This window comes from Mauremys reevesii, linkage group 2 (assembly GCF_016161935.1).
Source record: "Mauremys reevesii isolate NIE-2019 linkage group 2, ASM1616193v1, whole genome shotgun sequence".
NCBI lineage: Eukaryota > Metazoa > Chordata > Testudines > Geoemydidae > Mauremys > Mauremys reevesii.
In genome coordinates this window covers 287,440,527-287,454,267 of record NC_052624.1, presented here as the reverse complement: position 1 = coordinate 287,454,267, position 13,741 = coordinate 287,440,527, and the positions used below count along the sequence as shown (strand labels likewise).

The 13,741-nt window shown below is 52.9% G+C and overlaps 1 protein-coding gene across 28 annotated transcripts in view; it reads right to left on the bottom strand.

Moving 5' to 3' along the window:
• SCRIB (scribble planar cell polarity protein) overlaps positions 1–13,741 on the bottom strand; it is a 212,951-nt gene that overhangs the window by 99,739 nt on the left and 99,471 nt on the right. For all 28 annotated transcript variants that reach the window (XM_039521983.1, XM_039521984.1, XM_039521992.1 and 25 more), the window contains 3 exons: positions 11,403–11,579; positions 10,600–10,716; positions 9,579–9,767 (listed from right to left, as the gene is read on the bottom strand). In XM_039521983.1, coding sequence (XP_039377917.1) covers positions 9,579–9,767; positions 10,600–10,716; positions 11,403–11,579 — 483 coding nt within the window. The remainder of the gene's footprint in view (positions 1–9,578; positions 9,768–10,599; positions 10,717–11,402; positions 11,580–13,741) is intronic.

The window sequence follows — 13,741 nt, the reverse complement described above, 5'->3', positions numbered from 1 at the left end:
CACAGAGAAGATCTTGCCCCACAGACTACAGTCATGTACCTCTTCAGACCCTCCCCATCCCCTATGGTACCCAGACCACAGAGACCATCTCACCCATGTGCACAAGGGCATTCAGAATATGGAGACAAACATGACAACCCCAGGGTCAAACAGGTACATTTTGAGAAAGGGTTCTGACTTGCCGAGGTACCCTCACACGATTTGAGAGGCTGGGGGAGCAGAGGGATTCTGAGCAACCCTGGCCCCTCACAAGGAAGGAGGATGTCAGATGGGAGGCCTGACACAGCCAGGCCCAAACAGGTATGTCACCCATAGTCTACCATCTTCTCAAGATTTCACAGGAGGGTCATGTGTGGCCTCCGCCAAAAACTAAGAAGTAGCTGATTGTCATGGTTATTGTGAGATCTTTGTATGGGAAACAATTTTAGAGCTATGTAACATGTAGAGCTGGGGTAGTCAATAGGCAGACCACAGGCCAAATCTGGACTGCCAGCCGCTTTTGAATGGACCCCGAAATCTTTTTATTTACTTATTGTTATCAATATTGGGGTTTTTTAAATTTCCTCTGGAGTCTGGACCTTGACTATACCTTGACCAAGACATTTGGACCTTGACAAAACATAATTGACTACTTGTGATGTAAAGTATTATGTTTCAGATCTGTTGGGAATGAGTGTATCACCTGAAGCAGGTGAGACTCTTTGGTATTACCCTTGGCCCCTCATGGCAGTGGTAGGAGGCTCTGACTGACCCTGGCCTCTCATGGGGTGAGAAGAGGGGGCTCTGAGTGGCCCTGGCCCTTCGTTAAGCATGGGGAGGAGGCTCTGATTAGTCCTGACCCCTCGTGGCAGGGGAGAGGGGCTCTGACTGTCCCTGGTGCATCACAGGGCAGGGGGAGGGGCTCTGACCGTCCCTGGCCCCTCATGGCGGGGGGATGGGGGGACCCAGAGTCAGCTCCTCAGCTGTCAGCAGTGACAAAGGAACTGAGTGACAGGGGAGCAGCAACACTGCTGTACCAGCAGTTGGGCCGTACCACTCAGCTGGCAGCGTTGGAATGTTCCACCTGTTGACATTGGGCGGGGGAAGGGGAGTTCTCCTAAACTCTCTAGCAGTGTGATTTGCAGCCCGTCTGGCACTGGATGCCAAAGACCTCTGAGTGCGTCTGCTGTGGCGATGTCTGTCTAGGCCCTGCACGCCCAGCAGTCTGTGCTGGGGAGGTGTGTACCAGGGAGGGTCGGGCTTGGGGGAGCAAGAGCCATTCAGTAACTCTGCAGGGTGCAGGTCCATGGCTGTGTAGGGATGACTGTGAGTGTGCTCCCTGCAGACCTCCCCTGCACCTGCCAAGGGCATTGTGCCACCTGGGCAGCACTGGGAGAATGTGCACTCTGAGGCCAGATTTCCTCACACAGCACGTTTGCCCTTGAAGTTACCAGCCCTGACTTATACCTTCCATCTTCGTCACTGATAGCTTTTCCCCCGGACTGATGAGGAGTGAAACACCAAGCTGGGCACTGACTTCTTGTAGGTCTCTGTCTTGTGCAGGTATATTTTGATTACTCTTCCAACAGTTATGCCGTGCCACGTGATTTCAGTATTGGGACAGGATGGCAGCAATAGAAACGGTTACTTCCTGTAACGGTGGTTCTGCAAGATGTGATGCAGATATGTATTTCCACTTAGGTGTGTGCACACCCAGTGCTGGAGCTGGAGAAGTTTGCTTGCATCTCAAGGCCGTAGCCCCTCCCCTAACCATATGAGGCGGTGGCCTGATCCTCCTCAGTTCCTTTGCATCAAACACCAAGATGAGACTCTGATGCAGAGGGGGCGGGGGGGGAATTAACATCTGCAACACATCACGAAGAACCACAGTTACATGAAGTAACCATTTCTTCTTCTTTCAGTAGATGCAGCTGTGTATTACACTTAGGTGACGCACAAGCAGTACACCCCCAGGAGGTGGAGCTCAGAGTCTATGTAAGCAAGAATCATAGACCATCCTATCAAAGCTTGCATCTGCCCTGGACGATGCAGTGATGGCATAATGGTTCATGAATGTAGCTATGGATGACCACGTAGCAGCCCTGCAAATATCCAATATGGAAATGTCACTGAGGAAAGCTATGGACATTGCTTGTGCTCTTGTAGAATGAGCTCACACCCACTGAGGAGGCGTAGCCAAAGCTATTTCATATGCCGTCTTGATGCAGGATGTCTTCCGTTTAGAGATTGTCCATGAAGAGACTGCCTGACCTTTCATGTGATCTGCATATGACACAAACAGGCAAACTGAAGCACAAAACGGTTTAGTCCTGTTCAGATAGAAGGCTAGATGTGGCCTGACATCTAATGGATGGAGACACCGCTCCTCCAGAGATGGATGTGGTTCAGGGAAGAACACCGGTAAATATACAGCCTGGTTCAAATGAAACTGAGAAACCACTTTAAACAACAATTTTGGGTGTGGTCATAAAGTCACTTTGTCTCTGGAGAACTGTGTATTCACTGCTGGGGAACTCCAGATGGGTTCACATCAGAGCCTGCAACTCACAGACTCTTCTTGTGGATGTTATCTGTACCAGGAATGCAATTTTTGACACAAATGTGGAAAGGGACAAAATATGGGCTTGAACAGAGGTCCTATCAAAGCAGCTCCATCCGTGTTAAAGTCTCACACAGGAACTGACTCTCGGATCAGAAGATGTAGACAAAGGAGCCCTTTTAAGAATCTTGTTATCATGGCATTGGAAAAGACTGATCTTCCCTGAACGGGGGATGAAAGCCAAATAAGTCACCAGGACCAGATAGGATTCACCCAAAAGTTCTGAAGGAACTCAAATGTGAAATTGCAAAAATACTAACTGTAGTCTGTAACCTATCATTTAAATCAGCTTCTGTACCAAATGACTGGAGGATAGCTAACGTAATGCCAATTTTCAAAAAGGGCTCCAGAGGTGATCCCGGCAATTACAGGCCAGTAAACCTGACTTCAGTACTGGGCAAACTGGTTGAAACTATAGTAAAGAACAAAATTGTCAGACACATTGATGAGCATAATTTGTTGGGGAAGAGTCACCATAGCTTTTTGTAAAGGGAAATCATGCCTCACCAATCTACTAGAATTCTTTAAGGGGGTTAACAAGCATGTGGACAAGATGGATCCAGTGGATATAGTGTACTTAGATTTTCAGAAAGACTTTGACAAGGTCCCTCACCAAAAGGCTCTAAAGCAAAGTAAGCTGTCATGGGATAAGAGGGAAGGTCCTCTCATGGATTGGTAACTGGTTAAAAGACAGGAAACAGAGGGTAGGAATAAATGGTCAGTTTTCAGAATGGAGAGAGGTATACAGTGGTGTCCCCCTGTGGTCTGTACTGGGCCCAGTCCTATTCAACATATTCAAAAATGATCTGGAAAAAGGGGTAAACAGTGAGGTGGCAAAATTTGCAGGTGATACAAAACTACTCGAGACAGATAAGTCCCAGGCAGATTGTGAAGAGCTACAAAAGGATCTCTCAAAACTAGGTGAGTGGGCAACAAAATGGCAGACGAAATTCAGTGCTGATAAATGCAAAGTAATGCATATTGGAAAACATAATCCCAAGTCTACGTACAAAATGATGGGTCTAAATTAACTGTTACCACTCAAGAAAGAGATCTTGGAGTCATCGTGGATAGTTCTCTGAAAACATCCACTCAATGTGCAGTGGCAGCCAAAAAAGCAAACAGAATGTTGGGAATCATTAAGAAAGGGACACATAATAAGACAGAAAATATTATATTGCCTCTATATAAATCCATGGTACGCCCATCTTGAATACTGTGTGCAGATGTGGTCGCCCCATCTCAAAAAAGGTTTATTGGAATTGGAAAAGGTTCAGAAAAGGCAACAAAAATGATTAGGGGTATGAAACGGTTGTCATATGAGGAGAGATTAATAAGACTGGGACTTTTCAACTTGGAAAAGAGATGACTAAGGTAGGAAGTAGCCCAGGGAAACCAGACTTCAGTTGGGTGGTATTGTGGTTTAACAGCCAGTCAGCATGTTGCGGGAGGATCCCTGCTGACCCAGAGGCGGGACTTCCCGCCATTGTTAGTGCCCTGGGCTGGGACGTAGTGGAGTCCGGTGGGCCTGGGTCCCCCAACGCCTGACACCCCACCCCTGGGGTGGCAGCCTCCCCACCATAGGCCATGAAGCCTGCGTTTGTCTGTTGCCTGCCAGATCCAGGACGACAGCCTGATTGTTAGCTCTCCCCTGCCTAAGGGTTGGAGCTTTATTGTGTTGCCCGATTACAGGCCTGAGCCTAAAGACTGCTCATTAGCTCAGCCCCGCCTGAGGGTAGAGCCGATAGACTGCCTGAGGGCCTATTGACTGTTTGGGGTTCCACCCTGTTATGAAAGACAAGACACTAACGCCTATTCTGCTAATTCCCCTTACACTAGGCTGTGATCCAAGCAATGCAGTGAGGCAGTGTGGCCTTCCTCCAAACCAGAGGGGGTAGGGACAACTGCGACACTACTACAGGCCCCAGTGAACTCAATTTTCTGAGTGGGAGCCAACACTGACTTTCCGGTGTTTAGCATGAGACCAAGACAGTCAAGCAAGTGCAGTGTAATGCCAACATGAGCAAGAAGTTCCACTCTGGATCTGCCCTTCAGTAACCAGTCATCCATATGCAGGACTGTGTGAATTCCTTTCTTCCTGAGATATGCCATGACAACAACCATGCATTTGGTAAAAACCCAGGGGGCAGAAGAAAGGCTGAATGGGAGCACTTTGTACTGAAAATGGTGCTCCGCCGCGACAAACTGAAGGAACTGTCTGTAGTGAAAGTAGGCATCCTGAATGGCCAGAGCAGAAAACCAGTCATTCTGAGACAAAGCAGCAAGGACAGTCGATAGAGTGACCACTCGGAATCTCATGACCCGATATATTTGCTGAGGCCACGAAGGCTGAGCGTGGGTCTTACCCCTCCTGTGGCTTGGGCACCAGAAAGTACTGGAAGTAGAAGCCATGACCCTGGTGTTCTGGCGGAAGCTTCTCCACTGCTCCCAAAGCCAGCAGAGAGCAGACTTGCTCAAGGAGCAGTATCTCATGAGAGGAGTCCCTGAAGAGAGACAGGGAAGGAGGGTGGGGAGGAGCTATGGAGAGAAACAGGATGTCATAGCCTGATCTGGTGGTGCTTAGGAATCAGTTGTTGGTGGTGATCGAGCCTCAAGCATTGTGAAAGCAGTCAGCCTGTCCCCAAAGAAGGGGAATAGGGCGAGAGGAGCAACGACTGGAACGGTGCTCTGCACCAAGGAGTCAAAATGGGCAATTGGAGGGCACCAGGGGAGGGCATGAGGACTGGCCAAACCCCAAGCCCAACTGCTTCATCCTGTGGGATCTCTTCCCCTTTCTGGGGTAGCCCCTTGTCTCGGAAGAGGGGAGAGCTGGCCAAACAGGTGATGCGGACAATCCTGCTGCTGGTGTTGCTCTTGAATACCACAGTGGCGCAGCTGCACCGCTGGCGTATACACTCCAAGGACTGCAGGATAGCCCTTGAGTCCTTGAAGGAGTGCAGCATCTCAACTGTCTTGTCTGAGAACAGCACTGGGCTGAAGGGCAAATCCTCACTGGCTTGCTGGACAGTGGGGACAATACCTGAATTCTGCAGCCAGGAAGCCCTCCTCATGGTGACCACGTAGGCCATCACCCTGGCCAAGGTGTCCACAACGTCTAGGATGGACTGCAAGGATGCCTTAACCACCAAGCATCCTTTGGTGACAAATGCCCGAAATTACTCTCGCAAGGCCTCAGGCAGCTGGTCTGTGAATTTCGACACAGATGTCCAGTTCATAAAATCATACTTGGACAGCAAGTCTTGCTAATTAGCAATTAGCATCTGTAAGGCAGATGAGGTATAAATCTTCCTGCCCAGGACGTCTGATCATTTAGAGTCCCTATCCTTGGGGATGGACTTAACCCAGCCCTGCTGGGTTCTGTTCGCCATGGTTACAACCAGAGAATTTGGGGCTGAATGGGAGTAAAAAGCCTCAAATCCCTGCACAGGAAGGAAGTAGCGCTTTTCTATGCACTTAGCCACAGGTGGTACTGAAGCCAGTATGCTTCGGAGGGCCTTACCTGGTCCCAGGAGCGCATCATTAATAGGGAGGGTGACTCTCCCAGGGGCAGACAGCTGCAGGATATCCACTAATTTGTGGGTGTCCTGCAAGAACTCCTCTTGGATACCTAGGGAAGCAGCAAAGCATTACAAAAGAACTTGCATCTGAAGAAGTGGGTATTCACCCACGAAAGCTCATGCTGCAGAACGTCTGTTAGTCTATAAGGTGCCACAGGATTCTTTGTTGCTTTTACAGATCCAGACTAACACGGCTACCCCTCTGATAAAAAAGAACTTGGTACACTTTGAAACCCCCTGGTACTGAAGGGGAGGAAAAGCCCAGCAGCATGGAAATCATTTGGAAACAAAGACAAGGCCATCAACTTGAGCCAGAGCCAGATCCTTTTCCAGGGCTGATGGGCCGAGACAGGATGACTCTGTAGGCTCTGCAGAGAGAAGACAAGTGTGGTAAGAAAGAATTGAGGGGCGTAGGGATGGCACCACCTCATATAGTCAGGGGAGGGGACATGGCCATGAGGTCCTAGAGAGCAAAACTCTCTGGCTGTGGTGCACTAGGTGTGCCCACACCTAAGTGGAATGCACGGCTGCATTACTCGAAGAAAAAGCCTCTCTTGTGCTCTATCAGAAAGGGTTACCTTAAGAAAGGGTTGGTTCTGAGAACCACTTCATCCCAATGGAAAGTGCGGTTCTGAGGCTCCGTGGGTAAAACTCCTTTTTCCAGCCTCAGACCCTGACCATGAAAAAATACAGCAGTGCTCACTTTAGCAGCTGGAACATAGCTCTTGTCTGTACCTGGGGAACACAGTTCAGGCTCCAGGTACCGATCACATGGCTGAAAGGGGGCTTTATCAATGATGCTATCCTCAGAATCTCATCATGTGTCAGTGGCTATCAATTGGCTGAGGCCTTTTGCAGATAATCACACTTATAGTAGCCACAAGGAAGGATGGCCTAATGGATAAGACCTTGTGCTGGGAAGCAGAAACCCTGGGTTCAATCTCCAGGTCTGCTACACTCTGTATGAGCTTGGGCAGGTCACTCCCCCCAGTTCATGTCTCAGCTCTCCATCTCTAACGGTATCAGGATAGATGTGCGAGATGCAGATCTACTATGGCAATGGAGCCGATCACAGTGCCTAGATAGAGAGAAATGTGCTTTTCCAAGGCCCATGGATAAGCTGTTTTGTAGTAACTGCTGAATGCGCATGCAGGACATGTGGAACTGATTGATTTCTTCCTGGAAAGCAGAAGCATGTCAGTGACAGGATTCTAGGAACCTCAGTTCCAGCGGGCTGAGGTTTGGGTGGCTACTGGCACATATGTCAGAAGTTCTCTGACTTAAGCAGCATTCCTTGGGGTATAGTCTGCATCAGGATTGGGTCAAACACTCACAGACCCTGTGGCCAGGCAGGGCAGCCGTTGTTAGCATGCTTTGTTCTCCATCTTCTCCATTGTCCTGCCAGGCATGGTCTCAGAGAGAGACCAACAGCAGCTCTGGGAACATGTCTGGGACAGTTCTTATTGCTGATTCCGAATGGTGCTGCCTGGCCAAAAGCCTTTGTCTCTTACTGTTTGACAAACACATGGAGGATTTGCGACTCCAAAGATCCAGAGGAGGCTGTGAGGCACCGCTTCCCTGGTGCTAACCCTAGCTTTGCTGAGCCACTTCGACACCAAGTTCACCTTCCCCGATATACCAGACCCAAATTGATTGCAAGCAGGGCAATGATCTAGCCTCCTGGCGCAGTGCTGGTGTCTTTGTGTCCCTGTCTGCTCACGTATGCCATTGCCATGGTATTGTCAGTGCAGCTCTCCCCTCTCCTCCATCCCAATCAATTCATGCCCCTTTTTCACTCTTGGCCCATTCCCCATTGCCTGTGTCACTCAGTCACTTGGGAGGAACAATCCCATCTGTGGAGACCAGTGCAGGTTGTTACAACTGTTCTGACTCCAAGATTAGGTGAGAAGTGATGATTCATAAATCTGCCTCTCCACTAGTCTCCCTTCATCTGCTTTCAGCCCGTCTCATATCTCCTCCTGGATATCTCAACATGGCCCAACAGGAGCTCCTGATCTTCCCTCCCAGATCTTCCCTCTCCACACCTTCACTGTCACTGTGCACAGTGCCACCAGCCTCCCTGATACTCAGGCCTCCAAAGTGGGGATAGCTTTGGTTCTGCCATCTCTCTAGCTCCCCATGGTCGGGCCAAGATCAAATCTTTCCCTTTTGTCCACCAAAACATCTCTGAGATCCAACCTTCTCTTCCTGTCCATGAAGCTAATACTCCCATCTTCATCACTGCAGCCTCCTTCACATCCACCACCCCTCTCCGGTCTTTACAAAACTTGGCTGCTAAGATCATCTTCTTTGGCTGTTGCTCTGACCATCTCACCCCCTTAATGAATCCTCCCCTGGCTCCCATATATCACCTTCACCACTGACCTTCCATACTTATCTAGTCTTGTCTTGAATCATATTGTCCCTGACTCCTCAACTTCACCAGCAATGCAGCCCCCACTGACTGTGGCCAGCTTCTCTCACAGACCTGGACCTTCATTCATGCTGCCCTGTAGACACAGAACACCTTCCCCAAACTGGTGTGTAAGGTCCCTACTCTGTCCTGCTTCAAATCCCCCTCTAGCCCTGCCTGTGGCTGCACCACTCATGAGAAATGAGTTAAGATGGGTTAAGGGTTGCTGCTGCATAGCAGGGCTTTCTGCTCTCTGTGCCTTTCTGGAAGGTGGTATTTCAAAAATTCGACATTAAAGTGTAGAAACACAAGAATCATAGAATATCAGGGTGGAAGGGACCTTAGGAGGTCATCTAGTCCAACCCCCTGCTCAAAGCAGGACCAATCCCCAAGTAAATCATCCCAGCCAGGGCTTTGTCAAGCCTGACCTTAAAAACCTCTAAGGAAGGAGATTCCACCACCTCCCTAGGGAACCCATTCCAGTGCTTCATCACCCTCCTAGTGAAATAGTGTTTCCTAATATCCAACCTAAACCTTCTCCACTGGAAGTTGAGACCATTGCTCCTTGCTCTGTCATCTGCTACCACTGAGAACAGTCTAGAGCCATCCTCTCTGGAACCCCCTTTCAGGTAGTTGAAAGCAGCTATCAAATCCCCCCCTCACGCTTCTCTTCTGCAGATTAAAAAATCCCAGTTCCCTCAGCCTCTCCTCATAAATCATGTGTTCCAGCCCCCTAATCATTTTTGTTGCTCACTTCAGGCAACATTCCCCACACAGCACCCCAGACACCTTATCTCTGCCCTCTGGGGGTGCTAACATAAGGACTCACTGCACTGTAGGTGTTGGCCTGGGGTGGGGTGTCACTTTGTGGCAGTTGTGAGGGTCACTCCATACATACATGAAGACAGTGTTTTTATGGAGGAATCTGTCCGCCACAGGGCTCCTCCTGGCACTGGCCTTACCCTGCCCCCCTCCCCCAGACTCTCACCTCAATGGCAGCTGCGGCCTTGGGATCAAAGCCATCACACACAAGCACAAGGAGCTTGTCACCCACACTGCGTAGGATCTGCACTGCCTCTGTGTGCGTCATTCCCAGCAGGCTCTGGTGATTCACCTCCAGGATCCGCAGCCCCACCTTCAGCCGACCATCCCTGGCAGCAGCCCCAGAGGAACTCACCTGGAAGGGACAAGAGGGCTGAGAATGGGGAGGGGGACAAGAAGAATGCGCAGGGAGTCGGGGGAGGGAAGGGAGTGGAAGAGAGGACACTACATGCAGGCAGTAGGGAAAGGAGGTGCCCACGTGTTTATGCATGGGGGAAGGGAAGGAGAATGAGCACAAGAGATATGTCGGGGTTGGGAAAGGAGAGCACTTACGCAATTCCTTGGGGAGAGTGGGAAAGGGGAGTGATTGTATGCCATTCCTGGGGCAGGGAGTGGGCAGGGAGAGGGATCACACGTGATTTCTCAGACAGCACATACACGCGTGACTCCTCAGCATGGTGGGGGGAAGGGCTCGTGCATGACAGCACAACGGCAGGCATAGGGGGAGTGCCTGCCCATGATGCCGGGGAGAGCGCTCGCCCACAACTCCTCAGCGCGCAGGGGGTGGGGAGCAGTCACCCATAACTCCTTGGTACGGTGGGGGAAGTGTGTGAAAAGAAGACGACTCACATGCCATTCCTCATGGGAGGAGCAGGAAAATGCTTGCACAATTCCTCAGGGGGCCGGGGGAGAGTACTCACATGCCATCCTCAGAGCAGGGAGAGCGACTGGAAATGGAGCGAATGAGCACACAGACATTCCATGGGAGGTGGGGGTTTGGGGGGAACTTAGGCACACTGTGTGGGGTCTAGCAGGAAGGAACGTGCATGCATGTTTACATGGGGAGAAGTGGGATCAAATAGAGATACCACATGGGAACTGGGAGGAGGTCCGATTTCCCACAGGAACTCCTTTCTGCTTCCTGCCTAGCAGCCCCTGCTCTGTGCAAGGCACCCTGAGTCTGTTACCTTGGAGATGAAGATGCCCTCATCGGTGGGGTCAAAGGGGTTCCCAGCGTGGCCTTTCGCTCCCCCCCGAATGCTGATGCCCAGTTTTTCTCCAGGAGCCTTCTCAATGCAGATTTCCTGTGGGCACAAAAAAGTCCCTGTCTCCAATCTGATTTAGTTTGGGCTGAAAATGTGGCTGACAGATTCTGATTGGGAGTGCGGGGGGATTGTTGGTGCTGGTAGCAGACCATGCACCGAGTAGCCAGGAAAGGGCGAGCTCTGTGGTTTCCACCTTCTTTGGCCTGATGGGTTTGTTGTGGTTCTCCTCTACCAGTTCTGGGTCTAAGGGGGCAGAACCCCATCCAGCCTCCAGCCACAGTGACTGTTGGGTGTAACGATGAACTCTTGCCAGTCCCAGGCTGGGTACCCGCCTCCTCATCTGAGACGGCTCCTGCCACCGGGAGAGAGGGGAAACTTCATCCAGCTGTGGAGCTGCACCTCTGATCCAGTCTTCCATCTAGGCTCAGATGGAGCAGAGACTGCCTGCCCGAGGACACAGCCCCCTGGGGAGCAAGGGCACAGCCCCACTCAAACCGTCTCCCCACAGGAGCAGGGCCATTTAATAATAGTAAAGACCTGAATACAAGGGAGCTCTTCTCCTGCTCCGGTTTATCCACCTCCACCTACTGCATTTCCTAATGGGGAGTTCCAAGGGCAGTGTCCGTGAATTTTCCTACATGCACTTTTGTCAGTAGAGTTGTCAGGCTGTGCCCAGACCAGGGCTGCTGCTCCCACTTGGCCTCCTCTCCCCTCTCAGAACCTACCTGCATGCCAGGTGGCGGAGGATCTCGTCGCACCAACATGCTCAGCTCCTGTGTACTGGACAGCAGGGCGTTCACAGCCTCCTGGTGAGTAGCATGGCGCAGGTCAATAGTATTGACCTCCAGGATCCTGTCCCCTACTCGCAGGCCACTGCGGGATGCCAGCCCATGGGGAATGACCTGCAGAGACCCTCTGGTGTTAAGGCTGGAAAGGGACTCTGATGGGAGCAGATATCCACCTCCTAGCAGAGCGGCTGATGTAGCCATACACACCCTGAGCAGACCCTACCCAGCAGGGAGATGAATGGCAGAGCTTCCCTAGGAAACCTCAATGGACTCCTCCCACTGCCCCCCTGAGCTGCCAAACACCCCTGTGACACCCTCCCCACAGACGCCTCCCACTGCCCCGAGCTGCCAAACCCCCCTGTGATACCCTCCTACAGACTCCTCCCACTGCCCCCCCATAGCTGCCAAACCCCCTCGTGATACCCTCCCCACAGACTCCTCCCACTGCCCCCTGAGCTGCCAAACACCCTGTGACACCCTCCCCACAGACGCCTCCCACTGCCCCCCCATAGCTGCCAAACACCCCTGTGATACCCTCCCCACAGACTCCTCCCACTGCCCCCTGAGCTGCCAAACACCCTGTGACACCCTCCCCACAGACTCCTCCCACTGCCCCCCATAGCTTCCAAACCCCCTGTGACACCCTCCCCACAGACTCCTCCCACTGCCCCCATAGCTGCCAAACACCCGTGACACCCTCCCACAGACTCCTCCCACTGCCCCCCCCGAGCTGGCAAACCCCCCTGTGATACCCTCCCCACAGACGCCTTCCACTGCCCCCCCTGAGCTGCCAAACCCCCTGTGACACCCTCCCACAGACTCCTCCCACTGCCCCCCATAGCTTCCAAACCCCCCTGTGACACCCTCCCCACAGACTCCTCCCACTGCCCCGAGCTGCCAAACACCCCTGTAATACCCTCCCCACAGACGCCTCCCACTGCCCCGAGCTGCCAAACACCCCTGTGATACCCTCCCCACAGACGCCTCCCACTGCCCCCATAGCTTCCAAACCCCTGTGACACCCTCCCCACAGACTCCTCCCACTGCCCCCCTGAGCTGCCAAACACCCCTGTGACACCCTCCCCACAGACTCCTCCCACTGCCCCGAGCTGCCAAACACCCCTGTGATACCCTCCCCACAGACGCCTCCCACCGCCCCCCCATAGCTTCCAAACACCCCTGTGACACCCTCCCCACAGACGCCTCCCACTGGCCCCCCTGAGCTGCCAAACACCCCTGTGACACCCTCCCCACAGACGCCTCCCACTGCCCCGAGCTGCCAAACACCCCTGTGATACCCTCCCACAGACTCCTCCCACTGCCCCCCCATAGCTTCCAAACACCCTGTGACACCCTCCCCACAGACTCCTCCCACTGCCCCCATAGCTTCCAAACCCCCTGTGACACCCTCCCCACACTCATCCCACCGACCCCCTGAGCTGCCAAACACCCGTGACACCCTCCCCACAGACGCCTCCCACTGCTCCCCCATAGCTTCCAAACACCCCTGTGACACCCTCCCCACAGACTCCTCCCACTGCCCCCTGAGCTGCCAAACACCCTGTGACACCCTCCCCACAGACGCCGCCCACAGGCCCCCCCCTAGCTTCCAAACACCCCTGTGACACCCTCCCCACAGACTCCTCCCACTGCCCCCCCATAGCTGCCAAACCCCCCTGTGATACCCTCCCACAGACTCCTCCCACTGCCCCCATAGCTTCCAAACACCCTGTGACACCCTCCCGACAGACTCCTCCCACTGCCCCCATAGCTTCCAAACCCCCCTGTGACACCCTCCCCACAGTCTCCTCCCACTGCCCCCTGAGCTGCCAAACACCCCTGTGACACTCTTCCCACAGACGCCTCCCACTGCCCCCCCATAGCTGCCAAACACCCCTGTGATACCCTCCCAGACTCCTCCCACTGCCCCCCCATAGCTGCCAAACACCCGTGACACCCTCCCACAGACTCCTCCCACTGCCCCCCCCGAGCTGCCAAACCCCCCTGTGATACCCTCCCCACAGACGCCTTCCACTGCCCCCCCTGAGCTGCCAAACCCCTGTGATACCCTCCCACAGACTCCTCCAACTGCCCCCCTTCTGCTGCCAAGCACCCCTGTGATACCCTCCCACAGACTCCTCCCACTGCCCCCCCATAGCTGCCAAACACCCCTGTGACACCCTCCCACAGACTCCTCCCACTGCCCCCCCTGAGCTGCCAAACCCCCCTGTGATACCCTCCCCACAGACGCCTCCCACTGCCCCCCCGAGCTGCCA